The sequence below is a fragment of the Ursus arctos genome, unplaced genomic scaffold (genome assembly GCF_023065955.2).
Source record: "Ursus arctos isolate Adak ecotype North America unplaced genomic scaffold, UrsArc2.0 scaffold_33, whole genome shotgun sequence".
In the NCBI taxonomy this organism is placed as follows: Eukaryota; Metazoa; Chordata; class Mammalia; order Carnivora; family Ursidae; genus Ursus; species Ursus arctos.
Window position 1 is genome coordinate 22610772 of NW_026623019.1, and position 19053 is coordinate 22629824.

The window sequence follows — 19053 nt, forward strand, 5'->3', positions numbered from 1 at the left end:
GCCTGTAACTAACTGTATTATAATTTCCATAAAGGTTGAGATTTGGTTTGTTGCTGTTTAAATAAATAATTTGTTTCCACTCTTATTTCATTCTAGTCAGAAAATATGGCCAGTTAAAGTAATGGAGATCCTCATTATGGTCTAACCTTAGAGAATTTTTAAAACACTTTTGCATCTAAGTAATTATATGTATATATACCACAGGTTTATAGTTTTTTTTTTTTTTAAAGCAGTTCCCCTACTTCACCCTTTTACCTGAGTCCCACTCCCCAGAAACAATCATCTTCAACCTTTCTAGCCGTTTCTCCGGGTGTTAATGTCCATGTTTCTCAATAACATGACCAATTTCAGATATTGCCTACGGACTACTATGGAAGACAAGGACTTGGCACCATTATACCTCCTCTACTCCCCCTCCTCTAGTCTCCTAGTATAAGATATATTACAATTTTATGTTAAATCAATACTCTGTTGGGGCGCCTGGATGGCTCAGTAGGTTAAGCATCTGCCTTCGGCTCAGGTCATGATTCCAGGGTCCTGGGATGGAGCCCCGCATCAGGCTCCCTGCTCAGCGGGGAGCCTGCTTCTCCCTCACCCTCTCCCTCTCCCCATCTTGTGCTCTAGCTCTCTCACTCTTTCTCAAATAAATGAATAAAATCTTTAAAAATGAATCAATCAATACTCAGTTTACATGGCTTTGTGAACATTATTCACAGCTGAACTATCTAGTATAAAATGCCCCTTTCCATAGGATACAACTTTTGGTACCATCTACTAATTCTTCCCCAATAGAACTACACAATTCCTCTCAATACCGTTTTTTTTCACTTGACCAAACTTAAACCAGGGAATTTCTTTGTTTCATTCTTTTCTGGAAACATTTTGCCTGAAGTCTCCATCCTCTTGCTCCAAACTAGTTGTTCTGGGACCTCCTTTTGGTGTTATTCTGGGAATTTCCATGTTGGATCACACTTTCAAGACCCTGAGTCTTCTTTCTTCATAGCTGATGCCCTCATTTTTGTGGAGCACATCCTCTAGTAGTTTCCTGAGACAGACTCGGTCGGGGGCCATTTTTTCACCTGAAAATGTCTGCCTTCATATTTGATTCAGAGTTAGGCTCAAGAGAGAAGTCTTGATTGGAATCACTTTCCTTCTGAGTTGGAAGACTGCTGCAGGTCTCTTAGTTTCTACTGAAGAAGGCAGAGAAGTCCAGTGCCATTCGGATTGTTGAGATTTACACGTGACTCATCTCTTCTATCTGGTAGCTTTCGGGATCTTTTCTTTTCCTTAGTGTACTCAAAACTTCACAGTGGTGTGCCTTTGGCACCCATTTTGCTGGGCCCTTGAGGACCTGTTTCAGTCTAGAGTCTCATGTCCCCAGTGTTGGGAACATTTTTTATATTGTCTTTGATAATCCCCTCTCCCGTTTTTTCTGTTGTATCTTTCTGGAATTCCTATTTCTTGGATGTTGGACTTCCTGGATTTATCTGCCAACTAAAATTTTCCCCCCTATTTCCTATTTATCCTTTTATTTACTTTCTGAGATATTTCCTCAACGTTATCCTCCAACCCTTAAAATTTCCTGCAGTTCCCATTTTATGGATAGGGCATCATCTTTCACCACCTTGAGGCTTTAAGGGTTTTTTGGAAGTTTTTTCAGCTCCTTTCCCTATCTCTAATGTCTCTGAGCTTCTTTTTTTCTGGGTCTCTTTCATATTAGTAGCATTCCTGACATGGCCGTCCCATGTAAGAGTCAGGTATGAATATGCTGATGTGCTCTATGATGGATATGCTTTGTCACCATAGGATACATCTGGGGTCTGGCCACTTAGTTGGGGGTGCCCAAGGGTGGTTTTAGTTCTTTTTTTCAGGGGCTGCTTCAGAAAAGCTGCCAATGTCCTGCTGGGAGGTATAAATCTGGCTGCCAGCACTCTGGGATCCAAGTAGGGGTTAGGAAATGGCTGTCTCAGGACTCGTATGTAAACTGGATTTTCATTCATTCCCTGTTGTATTTTGACTTACCCAACCCTCTGCTGTACCCGGTTCAACCTTCAGAAAATAAACCATCTAGTCTCAGAGTGAGAAAAGGATGTTTCCTGCTGATGCCCTGTTTTCATCTTTATGCCTCATTCCTGCCTTCTGAAAATCTTGGTCCCTTCATTTCTGAGTCTTTTTTTTAAAAAGATTTTTATTTATTTATTTATTGAGAATGCATGCACGAACAGGGACAGGGGCAAAGGGAGAGGGAGAGAGAATCCCAGGTAGACTCCTCGCTGAGCGCGGGGCCCCACATGGGGCTCGATCTCACGACTTTGAGATCATGGCCTGAGTGGAAACCAAGAGTCAGATGCTTAACGAACTGAGCCACCTAGGTGCCTCTCTGAGTCTTTTTTTTTATTTTATCTATGTGAATTCTCTCTCATAAAACTGTTATAACTTAAAAAAAAAAAAAAGCTAATGCTACAGCCTTGGCTCTCAATCCTGTCCGTCTCAAGGGACTTGGATTTCAGCCTCTTCTGCTAGGTCAGTAACCACTTATCTATTCTTTCCATTTTACATTTCCTGGTAATCTTTTGTCTTCTGTTGTCTTATCTTTTTTTTACCCTTTATGGATGTATAGCTTTTTTTGAGTAATAGCTTTATTGAGAGATAATTCACATACCATACAGTTCATGTATTTATTTTATTAAGATTTTATTTTATTTTTTTAAGTAATCTCTACACCCAATGTGGGGCTCAGATTCACAACGCCAAGATCAAGAGTCGCATATTCCACCAAGGGAGCCAGCCAGGAGCCCCTAAGTCACCTATTTAAAGTGTGTAATTCAGTGGTTTTCAGTATATTCACAGTTGTGCAACCATCACCACAATCAATTTTAGAATGTTTTCATCGCCCCCAAAAAGGAAACCCCATGCCCATCCCCAATGCCCACTCATTCCATTTCTTCCCCAACCCCCAACCCAGCCCTAAGTAACCACTATTCTACTTTCTGTCTATGGAATTGCCTCATCTGCACATTGCTATAAATGGAGTTATACAATGCCTGTTCTTTTGTGGCTGGCTTCTTTCCCTTAACACAACATTTTTGGGGTTCCTCCATGTGATAGCAAGGATCAGAACTTCATTCCTTTCTATTGCTGGGTAATATTGCACAGTATGGATATACCACTTTCCATTTATCTGTTCATCAGCTGATGGACATTTGAGGTTTTTTTCATTTCGGGGCTATTATTACGAATGCCGTAATGCACATTCACATACAAGTTTTTGTGTGGACATGTGTTTTCACTTCTCTTGGATGTATACCTAGGAGTGGCATTGCTGGGTGATGCGATAACTCTATGTTTAAGCTTTTGAGGAACTTCAAGATAGTTATCCAGGGCAATTGCACCATTTTACAAACCCACATGCAATATACAAAAAATTCCAATTCCTTCATATCGTCACCAACACTTCTCATATGTTTTTCTGACCACAGCCATCCTGTAGGTGCAGAGCAGGTGCTCATCTGTGCTTCAATTCACGTTTCCATGACGGCTAGTGATGTTGAGCATCATTTCACATGTTTATTGGCCATTTGTGTATCTTCTTTGAGAAATGTCTCTTAGATCCTTTGACCATTTTTTTTTCCAGATTTTATTTATTTATTCGACAGAGATAGAGACAGCCAGCAAGAGAGGGAACACAAGCAGGGGGAGTGGGAGAGGAAGAAGCAGGCTCATAGCGGAGGAGCCTGATGTGGGGCTCGATCCCAGAACGCCGGGATCACGCCCTGAGCCGAAGGCAGACGCTTAACCGCTGTGCCACCCAGGCGCCCCCTTTGCCCATTTTTTAATTGTCTTTTTATTATTGAGTTAAGACTTCTTTCAATATTCTAGATACAAGTCCTTTATCAGGTATATGATTTGCAAATATTTTCCCCCATTCTGTGGCTTGTCTTTTCAACACCCACTTTCTTGATAGTGACCTTTGCATAACAAATGTTTTTAATTATGATTAAGACCAATTTATTTAATGTTTCTTTTGTTGCTTGTGCAACAAGCACAAGTGCTTCAGGTGTAATAACAAAGAAACCATTGCTTAACCCAAGGTCACAAAGATTTACATCTTTGTTTTCTTCTAAGAGTTTTATAGTTTTATTTCTACATTTAGGTCTTTGACTTATTTTGAGTTGAAATCATATATGTTATGAAAATAGTTTTTTTTTAATATCACGTTCCTTGTCCAAAATGCATAGGATCGAATCTTGTATTTCTTAAACACTGAAAAAAGATGTAATCTATTTACATTTTGTTCAGAAAAGAACCCAGCAATATAAGAGTCTCAAGTTTCTCTTCTGTTTCATCAAAACGATTTTCAAAGAATCGATTTTGCTTTGCGCTGCTGGGGGTTTCATTTATTTGTACTCTCTACTCAGTATGTTCTTGCTCCTAAATTTTACATTGTGTTGAGACTGGAAAACTTCCCTTCCCCGCCCCCCCCCCCCACCCCAGATCATGAAGTAAACTGGAAAAAGATTTTCCTCCTTATTCCTTTTTATTTTTTCCTTTTTTTTTCTTTTGTGGTACAGAACATATAATAAAGGTCCCAGTTTATTTTCTTCTATTTACTCACTTGATATTTTAATTTGTTAATCTCCTTTGCTGTTACGGACGTGTTTTGAGGGATAGCTCTTGAAACTTGGCCCTGACAGCCAGCCTGAGCAGGCTACCTGGATACAGCACCAGCAGCTAGGCTGGTTGGAGGGGCTGCGCCTACCTCTGTGTCCCAGAGCCTAGTGCTAATAGCTACTCAACATGACTGGGGAATGGAGGACAGAGCAGAGGTAAGTACAGGTCTCCATGCTTGTTTACCCGTTATACTGAGGAGGAGAGGTTAAGAACACGCCACCATCATCTCAGATCCTACCGGTCTAGACACTGGCTGAAAGGCAGGTCTAATAAAGAGGCAGGTCATTGATCCTCTCTGTTCCATTACTTAATGTGTAGACTGTCCTCGGCCTGCTGGGTAGAAAGTCCTCTTCAAGTCTGGGGCAAGCCAGCTTCCATTTTCAGATGCTATTGGTGCTACTGTTGAAAATTTCTACAGCTACATCCAAAAGAGTTATCTCCTGGTTCTTCGAATCCCACCACAATCATTCCTTTTTCAGAACTTGAAATTGAGGCAAACTCCTTCATAAAATCACTTTTTTTGGCTCATAAAACCAGAGTTCTCCAGGAAAAGTTCTTGTAAAGTTCCCCATGTTGTTATAATTTGAAAAATTAATAAATCTTCATTACATAAACTCTTTCTTCTAAAGGAACCCTGCAAACCCCTAACTTTGGGTAGTAGTAGATGATCTTTTTATTTTTTTTTAAGATTTATTTATTCGACAGAGATAGAGACAGCCAGCGAGAGAGGGAACACAAGCAGGGGCAGTGGGAGAAGAAGAAGCAGGCTCATAGCGGAGGAGCCCGATGTGGGGCTCGATCCCACAACGCCGGGATCACGCCCTGAGCCGAAGGCAGACGCTTAACCACTGTGCCACCCAGGCACCCCAGTAGATGATCTTTAAGTCTATTTTCCCAAATTACCAGTGTTCTCCATACAGCATCAAATGGTACAATTTATTTCTTAAATATTTGCACTTAAGTTATAATAGAGGTTGCCAGGGGAAATGAAGAGTTATAGCTTCACGGTTACAGACTTTCTGTTTGGGGCAATAAAACATTTTGGAAATAGGGTAATGGTTATATAACACTGTGCACTTAAAAATGGTTAAAATGGCAAATTTTATGTTACGTATATTTTACCATAATTTTTAGAATGCCAAAAAAAGTTAATAATAAATCATACTTGGCAGAACATTGAACATTTAATGTCAAAATTGCGACAGATTTTAGTGGGGGTCATTAAATAAGCACTAACATGCAAAATACACTGAAAACCAGAAGAGTTTTCTTTGGGTTTCGAATTTCACAGTGGTCTGATTTACTTCTTAGGAAAAAATCCTCGTTCATATGGCTTACAACCACAATCAAAGGGCATAACAAAGAGAATACCTGACTTGATCTCAGCTTCTTATTTTCCAGGTGGCTCTTCTCCTGTAACAGGGCCTCCTTCTTACAAACTATGGCCTCTCGCTTCTTTAAGTCTTCTTCCAGCTCCTCCAATTCTTGGCGTTGGTTCAGGACTTTCTCTACTTCTTCATCTAACCATTTCTTTTGCTCATCCAATTTCTACATGAAAATTCCAAAGAAATGTTATATCATTTGTTTTCTTCTGCCATAAGGCATATATGGTAAGAACAGAACTTCTAATCGGCTAGAACACCCTAAATGAACATTTTTAAACTATCTGGAACACCTTAAGTGAACTTTTAAAAACTCTCGGTGAGAATAAAATAGTGTTCCTGTCTAAACCCATCAAGAAATGGTTCCAGTTAACATCTTGCTGTGTTTTATGAGGAATCAAGATGTCTTCCCCAAATATGTTCGAGTCTGGGATTTTCTAGGCTGACAAAGAAAGGGCTGACAATTTTCCACATCTATATTACGAGTTATTTGTAAGAACATGCTGGGATCTTCTCTGTCACAGAGGAGCGTACCTTCAGCACAGCACTTACGCGGCCGGCTGCTCTACGGTCTGTCTCCACGACTTCAGCTCCTTGTTGACTGCAGAGACTCTCTTTTGTCCCTCTCTATCCCCAAGCCTGGCATACTTCCTAGCCCATGACCGGCCTTCAGTAAAACATCAAATGACTAGCTGAATGAATGCCTGATGCTATCAAATAACCAACAAAGTGAATAACGAATACACACAGTGGAAGACACATATGATGGAGCATGGGAATGCACTCTGCACTCTAGCCTGTCAACAGTAAGTAATTATAAAATAAGTTGAGCCGGGAAGACTTCCAAAAGAAGCATCTCAGTATTCTCTTGAATTGAGGACACCCAGAAACAAAGAAGACAAAAATAAGAATGGAATATGACTGTCCAAGATGAACGCTACCAAGCACCCATCTGCGCTGTGGACGTGATAATGAAGCACGCCAGCTAACCAACAAGTAACAGGAAAACAACACAGTACTATTTTCCAGTTCTTCCCCAGCGTGATAAAGATGATGCCTAGAAATCTATATTAAAACATGAGATACAGTCGGTTGAGCATCTGCCTTTGGCTCAGGTCATGATCCCAGTGTCCTGGGACAGAGCCCCACGTTGGGCTCTCTGCTCAGCTGGGAGTCTGCTTCTCCCTCTCCATCTGCCCTCCCCCCGCTCGCTCGCTCTCTCTCACTCTTCCTCTTAAATACATAAAATCTTTTAAAAAATTAGTTTAAAAAAAAATGAGATAGTGAATACGCATGAGAAAAAGAGAGCAAAATGGCCAAAGCAAAGTAGATCCAGCGCTACGCAGTCCTCCATCTAGACCTACACAGCATGGTGCTATAAGCACTATCACATCCAGATAATACGGAAGCCTAGAATAGAGCTCCACAATTACAAGCACCAGGAAGGATATCCCAGAGCAACTACAGAAATACTTCAGTATTGTTATATCCAGCTCTACCTTAGAAACTCCATATAGGACACCCTATGGAGTCTACCAATTAGCTAAACCATTCTACAAACACTCCTTGACTGTGAGTGGGGTTTGAAAGATGAGTAACAGATCTTTTGTAAGGTCCGTTCCAATAAGAGGGAAACCCGAAAAACTATGATTGTTGATAATAAATGCTATATACACCTAACTCCTGGGTACTGTGTCAGCAAAAATGGAGGGAGAGATTGGCTGTCTGGGAAATGGAAGAAATGTCAGTGCTGGTATTAGAGTAAGTAATATTTTAGCAGTGCTTTGAAGAATGGGTAGGAGTCCACATAATACAAGTTTTTTGGGGGAAATAATAAATGGGTGGATTTTTCTGCATTTGACATAATAAAGGTTATGATTTGCATAATTCACTGTATCTTAGTAAATTTTCTGAAAATTCCTTGATTTGTCTTTTCTCTTTTTGTAGCAAAGGTTCCTATCACACAGTTCCAATTTTAAATGCTTTCTTCTAAAGGAACATCATAACAAATCAATGTCCTGTCCTAAGCTCTTTGGATACCCATATTGATTGCCTTATAATCTTGTTCTTGTTTACAGTCACATTCTGGAAAGTGGAGTTTTTTTTGCAGTATTAAAAAACATGAGGTTTTGTTTTGTTTTATTAATATTTTTAACCCTATGTTGTGCAAGCTGTGGGAATCTTTTTGTTACATACTCATTTAAAAATTTAGATCCTTAACATTTTGAAAAACAGATCTCATTATCCTTTGCGTTCCTACCTCTCCTACTCCCTAACATACCCTTTCTGCCCAGAAATATTATTACCAAACATCCTAGAATGTCAGAGTGGCAGCACTTTAACCAGCACCTAAAACACACCAGTAAAATAAATAACTGAAGGGAGACCTGGGTGGCTTAGTCAGTTAAGCGTCTGCCCTCAGCTCAGGTCATGATGCTGGGGTCCTGGGACCGTGCCCCACATTGGGCTCCCTGCTCAGTGGAGAGCCTGCTTCTCCCTCTCCCTGTGCTCTTCTTCCTCTGGTGCTCGCTCTCCCTCTCTCTCTCAGATAAATAAAATCTTTAAATAAATAAATAAATAAATAAATAAATAAATAAATAAATAACTGGGAATACATTCATGTACTAAATTTTACTGTTAAAATATAACATATAAAATTTAAGAAAGAGCAAATTTTTCAGAATTAAGGTGATGTATCAGCATTTTGAGTGTAATCACAGTTTTAAGTGCATATTTTTCTTTCAGTAAGATTTTTAGAATTGCCATTTTGAATTTACATAAACTAAAATGTTTCTTTGAACTTTGAGACTAGTTTATGGTTTTCTCTCTTTCTTTTTTTATTTAGAGGAAAAGAGAGAGAGAGAGAGAGCAGGGAAGGGGCAGAGGGAGAGAGAACGAATCCCAAGCAGGCTCTGCACTCAGCACGGAGCCGGATGTGGGGCTCGATCTCACGACCCTGAGCTCATGACCTGAGCTGAAATAATGAGTCGGATGTTTAACTAACTGAGCCACCCAGACGCCCCTGGATTTCATTTTTTAAATGTGGCACTAAAACAACTTTTTAATTTATCATATATGGTGCATATACAATCTGGTTACGTAGGAATGGGGCAGGGGGAGGCTCTGATTCTTAGACATATATTGTTTCCATGGGAATAAGCCAGCCTTTATTCCCATATCAAGACTGGTTTAGTTCCATGGAAACAATCTAGTGAATATGGATTTCATGTTTACATTCTACAACATTCAAATAAATCCATTTGTACTGAAATAAGAACATAGCACATTTCCGGATGAGAGAGTAATTTTTTAATGAGAGAAATGTTTGGGGAGAAATACCAGAAAATTTGTACTCAAGTGGCGAAATCTGGTGTTTGCAGATTTATGCAGAGTTCCCCACTTTTTACCTCTAGTTAGGCCATCATCAGAGCAAAGAGAAAGCAGGAAACACTGAACAGAATAGACAAACCTGGAGCTGCTCTGTTCTTCCAAACGAACCTTTTCTCTTTTTCATGTTCAATGCATCGAGGTCCTCAGCTCTCAGTTTCAGAGCTTCTTCCTGCTCTGTTTTTAACTTTAGTTCCTGCAGAGAACAGAAATTGAAAACACCTCATTGCTTTTACTACACGGCCATCATTAAGTATTTCTACAGGTAATCATTTTCTTAACATTTCTTTTCTTCACTGCAAAAAGAAAGAAAATGAGTAGATGAAGGCTGGGGCTAATTGAGAAGAAAATAATGTCAGCCCCTCAATGAAGAAAAGAATCAGGTGTTTTTTTTAAAAAACCAAACTAGGGTTGTTTGTTTTGTTTTGTTTTGTTTCGTTTCGTTGCTTGTCAGTATTACAAATCAGCATGACAGGGATAAGAGTCTGAAAATCACACATGCTTTTCTATTCTGCCTTTCTGAGCTCATGACCTTTAGTTGGGCCACCCAGGGCACCCATCTGCCATGGGGATATAAGAATTTATGATAGTTGAAATGTGAAAAGTAATATTCAGTTTCCAGCATTCAGAAATAGGATTTTGCAGCATGAGAACAGCCTTTCAAGACAGATCATTGTCCTATGGACAGTATTTTATTTTCTAAATTTCTAATTCCTTCAGTTTCCATCCACATCTTAAGAGGCCCCAGGTGCTCTCCTGGGGTTGAGAGAAGATGCTGCTGTCCACCACTAATGCTTAGCAGGAATAATGAAGGAGGCCATGAACCAAAGTGGGCTGGTCCACATTACTACCTCTTACTGGTACATGATGGTTAAGTATAGAAATCGAAAGTGTTCAGAAACATTTAAAACAATTGGACAGAATAAACTTATGTCTCTTGAATATTAATAGTCGTAATAACAAAAAGATGGACTTTTATTGTATATTTTAATTTTTTATTTCATTTTATGACTATAGTTCATGTTTTATAAAAGTATTGGGCTGTGACAAACTAATAATAACATGAAAACTGTGCCTTCTCCACAGGTAATTTCAGAAGTACTGATATAAAGAAAGTAGAAGGAAACTCTACCATTTTCCAGCCTTGGAAAGGGCAGAAAGGAGAAAAGAGATGGTAAGAAAGATGTGTGTCCCAATTTTCCTGAGATCTGGCCTCGTGAGTTTTGGCCCTCAAAGGGGGTGATAAGGTACCACTGAGGGCAGAGGGGGAGAACACAGCCTGCGGTGCAGAGGTCCCACACCCATATGGGACTGCCCAGCCTCACTGACAGAGCAGGGAAGAGCAATCGTGGAAAGACAGACTAACTATAGACTCCTTGGCCTCAAGTGACATGGATCCTGAGAGCCAATGGGAGTCAGTTATTGTGGGGCACTGACCCCAAGACTGAAGATGAGGACAGGCCACTGGGCTAGCAAGCAAGACAAGACCTAGTAGCCTCCACGGGGATTTGTAACACCATTAAGAGACAAGATGAAGCCAAAGCACCTCCATGGTCTAAATTGAAAGCAAGACTGGAACTACACGTTATACCAACTCTGGGCTTCACCATCAGGGCCCAGCAAAGAAAGGCAGGCGAGGGACAGCAGTCACACCCAAAGACCAACTGAAATTCAGGAGGTCCCTTTCCCTTCAACACCATACGATGCAGTAAAAGCTATATACCCAACCATCACGTACACTTGACTCAACCTTAGGGCAAGAAACACAGGGCGGAAGATGGAAGAGACTAAGAAACTGAATATTCTTAATCAAGAGAGCTGGGAATTATTTAAAGAAAATGGTTAAATTACCAGAACAAGGTCTGAACAGATTGAACATATGGTTAGTTCCTATATTTCCAGCAATTATCATGATACGGGCTGGACAGGGTAAGTGGGGTGGTGGTGTCATAAAGAACATAGGTCTGCTATAGACTAAATACATTTTCTCTGCTCACCTGCATTATATTAAAGTGAATTTGACCCCATTATATTGACCCATTAGTTTTTTCATGCTGCCCAGGTTTTGGTCTGTAGTTATAACTTAGCCCCTGTCACAGTCACAGCAACTCCAAGACACAGAAATAAAGACACCTTACAGTTACTGGGAGCAAACTCTCTGCTATTCCTGTCCCTCCACCAATGCTTTTTGAAAGTAACCGCAGTAGGTCTCACCCTCTCTGCTACATGTTGCTCTAGACATTATTGCCTTTATCTTATAATATAAGCCCTGTTATAATATTAAAGTAGCTGTTCACTGGTTATAATGCTAGGCTTTTCATATCTATTCAATTATCCCATTTAATCCTCACAATAATCTTATGAGACAGAGACTATTAAAAACTCCATTTTATAGATGGGGAAGCTGGTACTTCCAGAAGTAAAAGCCCAAGATCACACGATGGCCCACAATTTCAGGGGTTCTGTGCCTTTCCTTTGTAGCTTATCCAGAGACCTCAGTGAAGAACTGCTCTAAGGAGAACCTACGCAGAAATCCTAGTGTTCTCTGGAAATGGTTTAGTCAAATGGAGAGTGGACAAACAGGAATGTTAGAAAGTTAGCTCCAAACAGAGGACTGTGAGCGGGTTTTCTATTTTTCCATGAAGTAGTGGAAACTTCAGTATATCTTTGGGGCAGACCATTCCTTTTCTGGATAAAGTTTTCCCTTTAAATAGGGTCGTTTCCCTAGAATGAGAGATATGGCTAACAGAAGCAAAACTGCCCTAGATAAAAATGTAAAAAGTTGAAGTTACAGACAGATGTCCATTTCAGCACACTATGCACCATGCACTGTTTGGGGAAAAGAAAAAACTCTTTTGTTTTGAGATTTAGAGAGTGCTACGTTTTGTTGGTTTAAACCATGGTCTATGAGAGATGAGAAGCTGAGACCCAAAGATCACATGACTGACAGGCAGGCCTAATCCTCACATTGGAGGAAGGACCATAGCAAGGAGACTAGGCTGTTGGCAGCAGTAATGAGAAATGAACAGATTCAAGATATTCAGAAGATATCATCTATAGGACTTAGTGGTTCATGGGTAATAAGGAAGAAGACAGAGTCAAGGATGACTGCTAGTTTACCTACTTGAATGGATCGAAAGCACATGGAAAACTCTATTCTCCGCCATGAAGGGAGGAGTGAGGGGGAATTGTGGGGAGATAAATAAGGAAGATCATGAATTCATCTATAAGACAACCTCATGAAGATGTCAGTGGTTGGATACAGGAATCCAGACCTCAAAGGCAAATCTGGGATTAAGGATTAAATTTGGAAGTTGTCCGAGTTGCACTGTAGCCATGAAAAAAAGACGAAGTATCTAAAACAGAGTACAGAAGAGGCATAAAGCTAGAGCTTTGAGGAATTCTCATATGTAAAGGACTGATGGTATGGGATGAGTTAGCAAAGACAGAGAACAAGCAATCAGGGAAAAAACAAGGAGAATATAATTTCACGAAGGCAAAGGGGAAAATATTTCAAGATGGGGGGAGTGGTGAACTATGCTGGATTCAGCTGAGGTTTTAAGGGCTTTAGTGACAGAGAGAGCACGAGGGAATTTCTCAAGAGCTTTGAAGTAGACAGTAGAGCCAGGAGACAGGTGCCAGCCAGGAGGGGAGGAGAGAATGAATGGAAGTACAGGAAAGAGGAACAGATACAGTCAACTTACAACCAACAAGTGTGGTTATAAAGGGGAGAAGAGAGAAAGAGAAAAGTATTAGGTTGAAGGAGGATAATTTTAAGATGAGAAAAATCTAAGACATTAAAGAAAAAATCTAGGAGAAAAGAAAAAGTTGAAAATACTGAAGGAAAAAAAGAATTAAATGAGATAAAACACATAAGTGCTTAGTACTGACTGAAGATAAATGTTAACTACTGCTATAATAACTATTACATTATTAAGAATGAGTAACTCAAGAAAATTAAGAATACAATTCCATTTATAATAACATCTGAAAGAATAAAGTATCTGGAAATAAATTTAAGCAAGGAGGTTAAAGACTGTGAACTGAAAATTAGAAAAGATTACTGAAAGAGATTCTAAAGAAGACCTCAATAAAAGACACCCCATGCTCCTGAGCAGGAAGACCTAATATTGTCATGAGGTCAATATACCCTAAGAACTCTACAGATTCAGTGGCAATCCATATCAAAATTCCAAAGGACTTTTTTTTGCAGAAATGGAAAGGCTGATCCTTAAATTCATAGGGAATTACATGGAACCTCAAATAACCAAAACCATCTTGAAAAAGAACAACAAAGTTGAAGGACTTATTTCCAATTTCAAAACTAACCGCAAAGCTACAGTAATCAAAACAGCGTGATGCTAGGACAGGGATAGACATACAGACAAATGGAACAGAAGTGAGTTTAGATATAAATCCATAAGGCTACGGCCAACTGATCTTAGACAAGAGTACCAAGTCCATTCAATGGGGAAAGAATAATCTCTTTAACAGATGGGACTGGCATAACTAGTTTCCACATGCAAAAGAATGAAGTTGGACCTCTACCTCACACTATAAACAAAAATTAACTCAAAATCAATCAATAACCTAAATATAAGAGCTAAAGCCATAAAACTCTTAGAAGAAAACAAAGGGGTAAATCTTTATGACTTTACATTTGGCAATGGATCTTTAAAAGATACCAAAAGCACAGGCAACAAAGGAAAAAATAGATAAATGGGACTTCATAAAAATTTTAAATTTTGCTGCATCAAAGGATATCATCAAGAAAGTTTAAAGGGATGCCTGGGTGACTAAGTCGATTAAGCATCTGACTTTTTTTTTTTTTAAAGATTTTATTTATTTATTCGACAGAGATAGAGACAGCCAGCAAGAGAGGGAACACAAGCAGGGGGAGTGGGAGAGGAAGAAGCAGGCTCATAGCCAAGGAGCCTGATGTGGGGCTCGATCCCAGAACGCCAGGATCACGCCCTGAGCCGAAGGCAGACGCTTAACCGCTGTGCCACCCAGGCGCCCCAAGCATCTGACTCTTGATTTTGCCTCAGATCATGATCTCCAGGTTGTGAGATCAAGCCCTGCATTGGGCTCCACACTGGGAGTGGAGCCTGCTTAAGGTTCTCTTGGGGTGCTTGGGTGGTTCAGTCGGTTAAGTGTCCAACTCTTGGTTTCGGCTCAGGTCATGATCTTGGGGTCGTGAGATTGAGCCCCATGTTGGGCTCTATGCTGAGTGGGGAGTCTGCGTGAAGATTTTCTCTCTCCCTCTCCTTCTGCCCCTCCCCCCACTCACATGCTCACGCGCTCTCTCTAAAATAAATGTCTTAAAAAAAAAAAAGGATTCTCTCTCCCTCTCCTCCTTCTGTCCCTAACCACCCCCCCACAAAAGTTTAAAGACAACCTACAGGATGGGAAAAATATGTGGAAGTCATGTATGTGAGAGTGTTTAATGTCCAGAGTACATAAAGAACTCCTGCGACCTAACCATAAAAAGATAATCCATTTAAAAAGTAGACAAAGAACTTGAATAGACATTTCTCCACAGAAGATATTGAAATGGCCAATAAGCACATGAAAAGATGCTCAACATCTTTAGTCATTAGGGAAATGCAAATCAAAACCACAGTGAGATACCACTTCACATACTTGGATGACTATAATAAAAAAGAAAGAGAAAATAACATGTGTTGGCAAAAATATGGAGAAATTAAAACCCTCATACATTGTTCATGGGAATATAAAATGGTGCTGTTCTCTATCAAAAATAATTGGTGAAGAAATGAAACATAGAATTATATGACCCAGCAATTCCACTCCTACGACTCGAACAGTTAACCTGTAGGCCAATTTTTACCACAGTATTATTGACAGTAGCCAAAAGGTGGAAGCAACCCAAGTATCTACCAATAGATGAATGGATGGACCAAATGTGGTATATACACACAATGGAATATTACTTGGCCACAAAAAATAAGGAAGTTCTGATACATGCTACAACATGGATGAACCTTGAAAATGTTATATGAACTGAAATAAGCCAGACACAAGATAAATATTATAAGATTCCATATTTATGAAATAGCTAGAATGTGTGAATGCAGAGAGACAGAAGTAGATCAGAAGCTACCAGGGGCTGGGGGGAAAGGGGGAAATGGGAAATTACTGCTTAATGGTTACAGAGTGTCTGTTTAGCGTGATGGAAAATGTTCTGAAAATAGCTAGTGGTCTCAGTTGTACAACATTGTGAATGTAATCAATGCCATGGAACTGTACACTTAAACTTGATTAAAATGGAAAATTTTATGTTTATTTTACCAAAATTTACAAAAATAATGTAATATACCCAAACCCACTGAACTGTATATTTTACGTGAGTGAATTGTACAGTATGTGAAGTATACCTCAATACGGCTATTAAAAAAAAGAGGCAGTAACTTGGCTTAAATGCTATTTAACCTTTGTTCCATCACTAAATTCTATGCGTGTTTTTTTTTTTAAGGTCTAAGAATAGATTCTATTTCAAAGTTAAAAATCTAGAAATCAATTATGTTCCAAGCCTTCGGTTCAGCTTAACATTTCAATAGAAAAGAGCCCGGTACCTAGTGCCGGGTAAGGGTTTGTTATTGCTGTGGTCATGACCACTATCGTCCTCCTCTTTTCCAAAGAGCCCTGTGAGGTAAGTATGATTAAGGCCATTTTCAAGGAGAATAAACAGACTCAGAGAGGGTAAGTGATTTTCTTGGTAAACGAGCCAGGCAGGAACTGAGAATTGGGATCTGAGCCCATGCTAGCCTGGCCCCAGGGCCCAGGCGGACAGCGTTAGTTCCTCCCCAGATCACTCCATTCTACAGAACTGCTGGGCAGACAGGCCTGATCATTCTTCTGCTCGTTAGGAATGAAATGGTACCATTTTACCTTGTGCTTTTTCCCATGCTGCCACACGGACGATGCATGTCGAAGCATTTTGGAAATGGGAAATCCTAGCAAATGTTAGATATGTCTTTGAAAGTTAGCTTTATATGTTTTTGACAGCCTCAAGTGAAGTTAAGGTCCTAGTTAGAGAAACCGTCATCACTGTACCTTCTTTTTTGAAGTCAAAGCCTTCAAGACAGAACTCAGAATTCAATAAATAGGTTTTACTATGTAGCTGAACAAAGCTTTAAGCGAATGAGGACAGCAGCCGAGGACAGGCCAAGGTGAGAGACCTCAGAAGCCAAGTGAATTGAGACCTTGGCTTCATCAGCCCTGAGCCAGTTAGCATTTCCTATTAGGCTTAGCAGGAAAGTATGACAGTATTACTTTGATTTTTTGTTGATCCCGCTTGATTTCTGCATCCAGTTGCTTCCTTTTTTCATTCTCTTCTCGAAGTCTTTTTTGCAGCTGTACCTTTTGATATTTCATGTGATCTACATTCTGCTCTAGTTCACTAGCACGCTTCTCATTTTGGATTGACAGTGATGCCAATTTCTTACTATTTTGTTGCTTCTTCTGTAAGACCTGCGGATCACACGGAATATTTCAAAATGAGAAACTGCATCTCTGACAAACCTCAAGTAAACTTGAACTTTTCATTCTATGGCAAAGGTCAGCATTTTGCCCAGGTTTTCATTATTTTTGACAGGCTCCTAATTGTTTTCTACAGGTCTACTTTGACAATTGGGCCACCATCATAATTTTCACCAGATATCACGAATCATGAGACTCCCCGATACTAACGGCCAAACAGAACAAAACTGGTATCTTTGCTTTTTTACTGAGTGCTTTTAAAAAATGATAAAAATTAAAATAGAAAACTGTATTTCTATTTTAAAAGACTTAGACCGCAAATCTACTGCTCTGGTTCCCAACAACAAATTACCAATTTCTTAATATTCCTCCAGAAATAATTAATACACAATATATATTCTAAGTAGACCATTTTTCACCTCACATTTTTGTACTCATCTTAGAAATCTTTTCACAGAGATTTGTTCTTTCTATGTGATTGCAAAGTAGTCCACTGTGCTCCTCTTTTATATTCAGCTATAGTCTAAATAATTCATCCCTGAGTTAAGATGATGGGAACGGAGACCATTTTCCTTACAGTGACCAACCATTATAATTACCATTTTAATTATCTTCAAGCTTCTCCTCATCTTGCTAAAATTGACGAGTAGCATAAAAAAATTGTGACCATTTGCAAAAAGCTTATACTACTAATAGAAAATATCAGTATCCCAATTTAATCCTGATCAAACATATTAAACCTGGACTATGTGCTTTAGCATATCTACTAAGTATCTCTTCTGTGACATAAAAAAGGTGAGGTCATTTGTAAATTATGCAGACTACAACTAAGTCCTTTATCTTGGCAATAAATTGTTGGCAAAAGTACATTTTGTTTTCATTAAACTAGGCATTCACAGAGGCACTGTAGCTTAGAACAGTACTAAGGTGTGGTCTGTGGACCAGTACCGGCCACAGATGGTTGTTGGCCTGCATCACTAAACACACTGTTGGGTTCAGCTGACACTGTCTGCATCAAGACCTTTGTGATGAAGGGGGGTGTACTCCCATGTGCCTTTCTCTCGTCATAGACCCACAACGAACAATCTGCCGACAAGGACTTTGAGCACCACTAGCCTGGAGGCCACAGGACTCTGTAGTTTCCCATCCCTAGATTTGGACACTGGCTTTGCCACTTACTTTTGATAGTAACTGCAATACTGGAGCAAAAATGATAATACTGGCATTTTAGTGTCTTTCCACATAAAATTGAAAATATCAGAAGTACTGATAATCTTATTTAATAAGTGAGGTAGGTTGCCATTGTCTTTTGCACTTATTCTGCACGTGCTCAAAAGCGCACCTTACTGGCAGCATTAAAGTATTAATGCATTATATAACTCTCTGTATATATCTAGACATAAAGAATACAGATTTTAGATATTTTAAATAAAAGATTTTAAGGCTTCAAAACTTTAAATAACTTCATTATACCAATAAAAATACTAGTATTTCAACATTTAAAAATGGCATGAGATGTTAGAGTACTGAAAACCGTTATTGTCACCTCAATTATGCAACTCTGAATGAATTACTTTACCTTTCCAAACCTTAGTTTTTTCATTTGTAAAACACAGCAAAAATACTGTCTAAGGGTTAAGTAATGATTAAATAATACATATGAAACATCTGGTATGTAGACGCTTAACTGGTAACTACCATCCTCCTCCCCAGCCCCAACACCTCATCATCTTTGTCATCCCCACCCCCGTTGGGTGTGTAGGAAGAGGTCGAAGGCACAGACATTTCTTAAAACTACATGGGAATCCTGTGTCAGTCCCCTGCTGTGTGGGATGTTTCTTTTGAGCTTAATTATGTTCTGTGTCTTCTTTCCTTTCCTCATCAGTCCCCTTAGCAGAAAAAGATACGCAACAAGAAACACGGAAAACAAAAGAACATGATAATTCTCAAACCCTGTTAATAACCTTTCATATAATCTTTTAATTCAATCACTGTAGCTGTGTGAAATATAGAACATATAAAAATAACCTTCACTATTTCAGGCCTTCCTCAAGAAGCAAGAAAAGTCTTATACAACCTAACCTTACACCTAAAGGAGCTGGGAAAAAAC

At 39.4% G+C, this 19053-nt stretch overlaps 1 protein-coding gene across 2 annotated transcripts in view; it reads right to left on the minus strand.

The window, feature by feature from the left end:
- Window positions 1-19053, minus strand: part of KIF27 (kinesin family member 27) — an 80674-nt gene that overhangs the window by 16852 nt on the left and 44769 nt on the right. For both annotated transcript variants that reach the window (XM_057305568.1, XM_026518774.4), the window contains 3 exons: window positions 16737-16934; window positions 9523-9636; window positions 6043-6219 (listed from right to left, as the gene is read on the minus strand). In XM_057305568.1, coding sequence (XP_057161551.1) covers window positions 6043-6219; window positions 9523-9636; window positions 16737-16934 — 489 coding nt within the window. The remainder of the gene's footprint in view (window positions 1-6042; window positions 6220-9522; window positions 9637-16736; window positions 16935-19053) is intronic.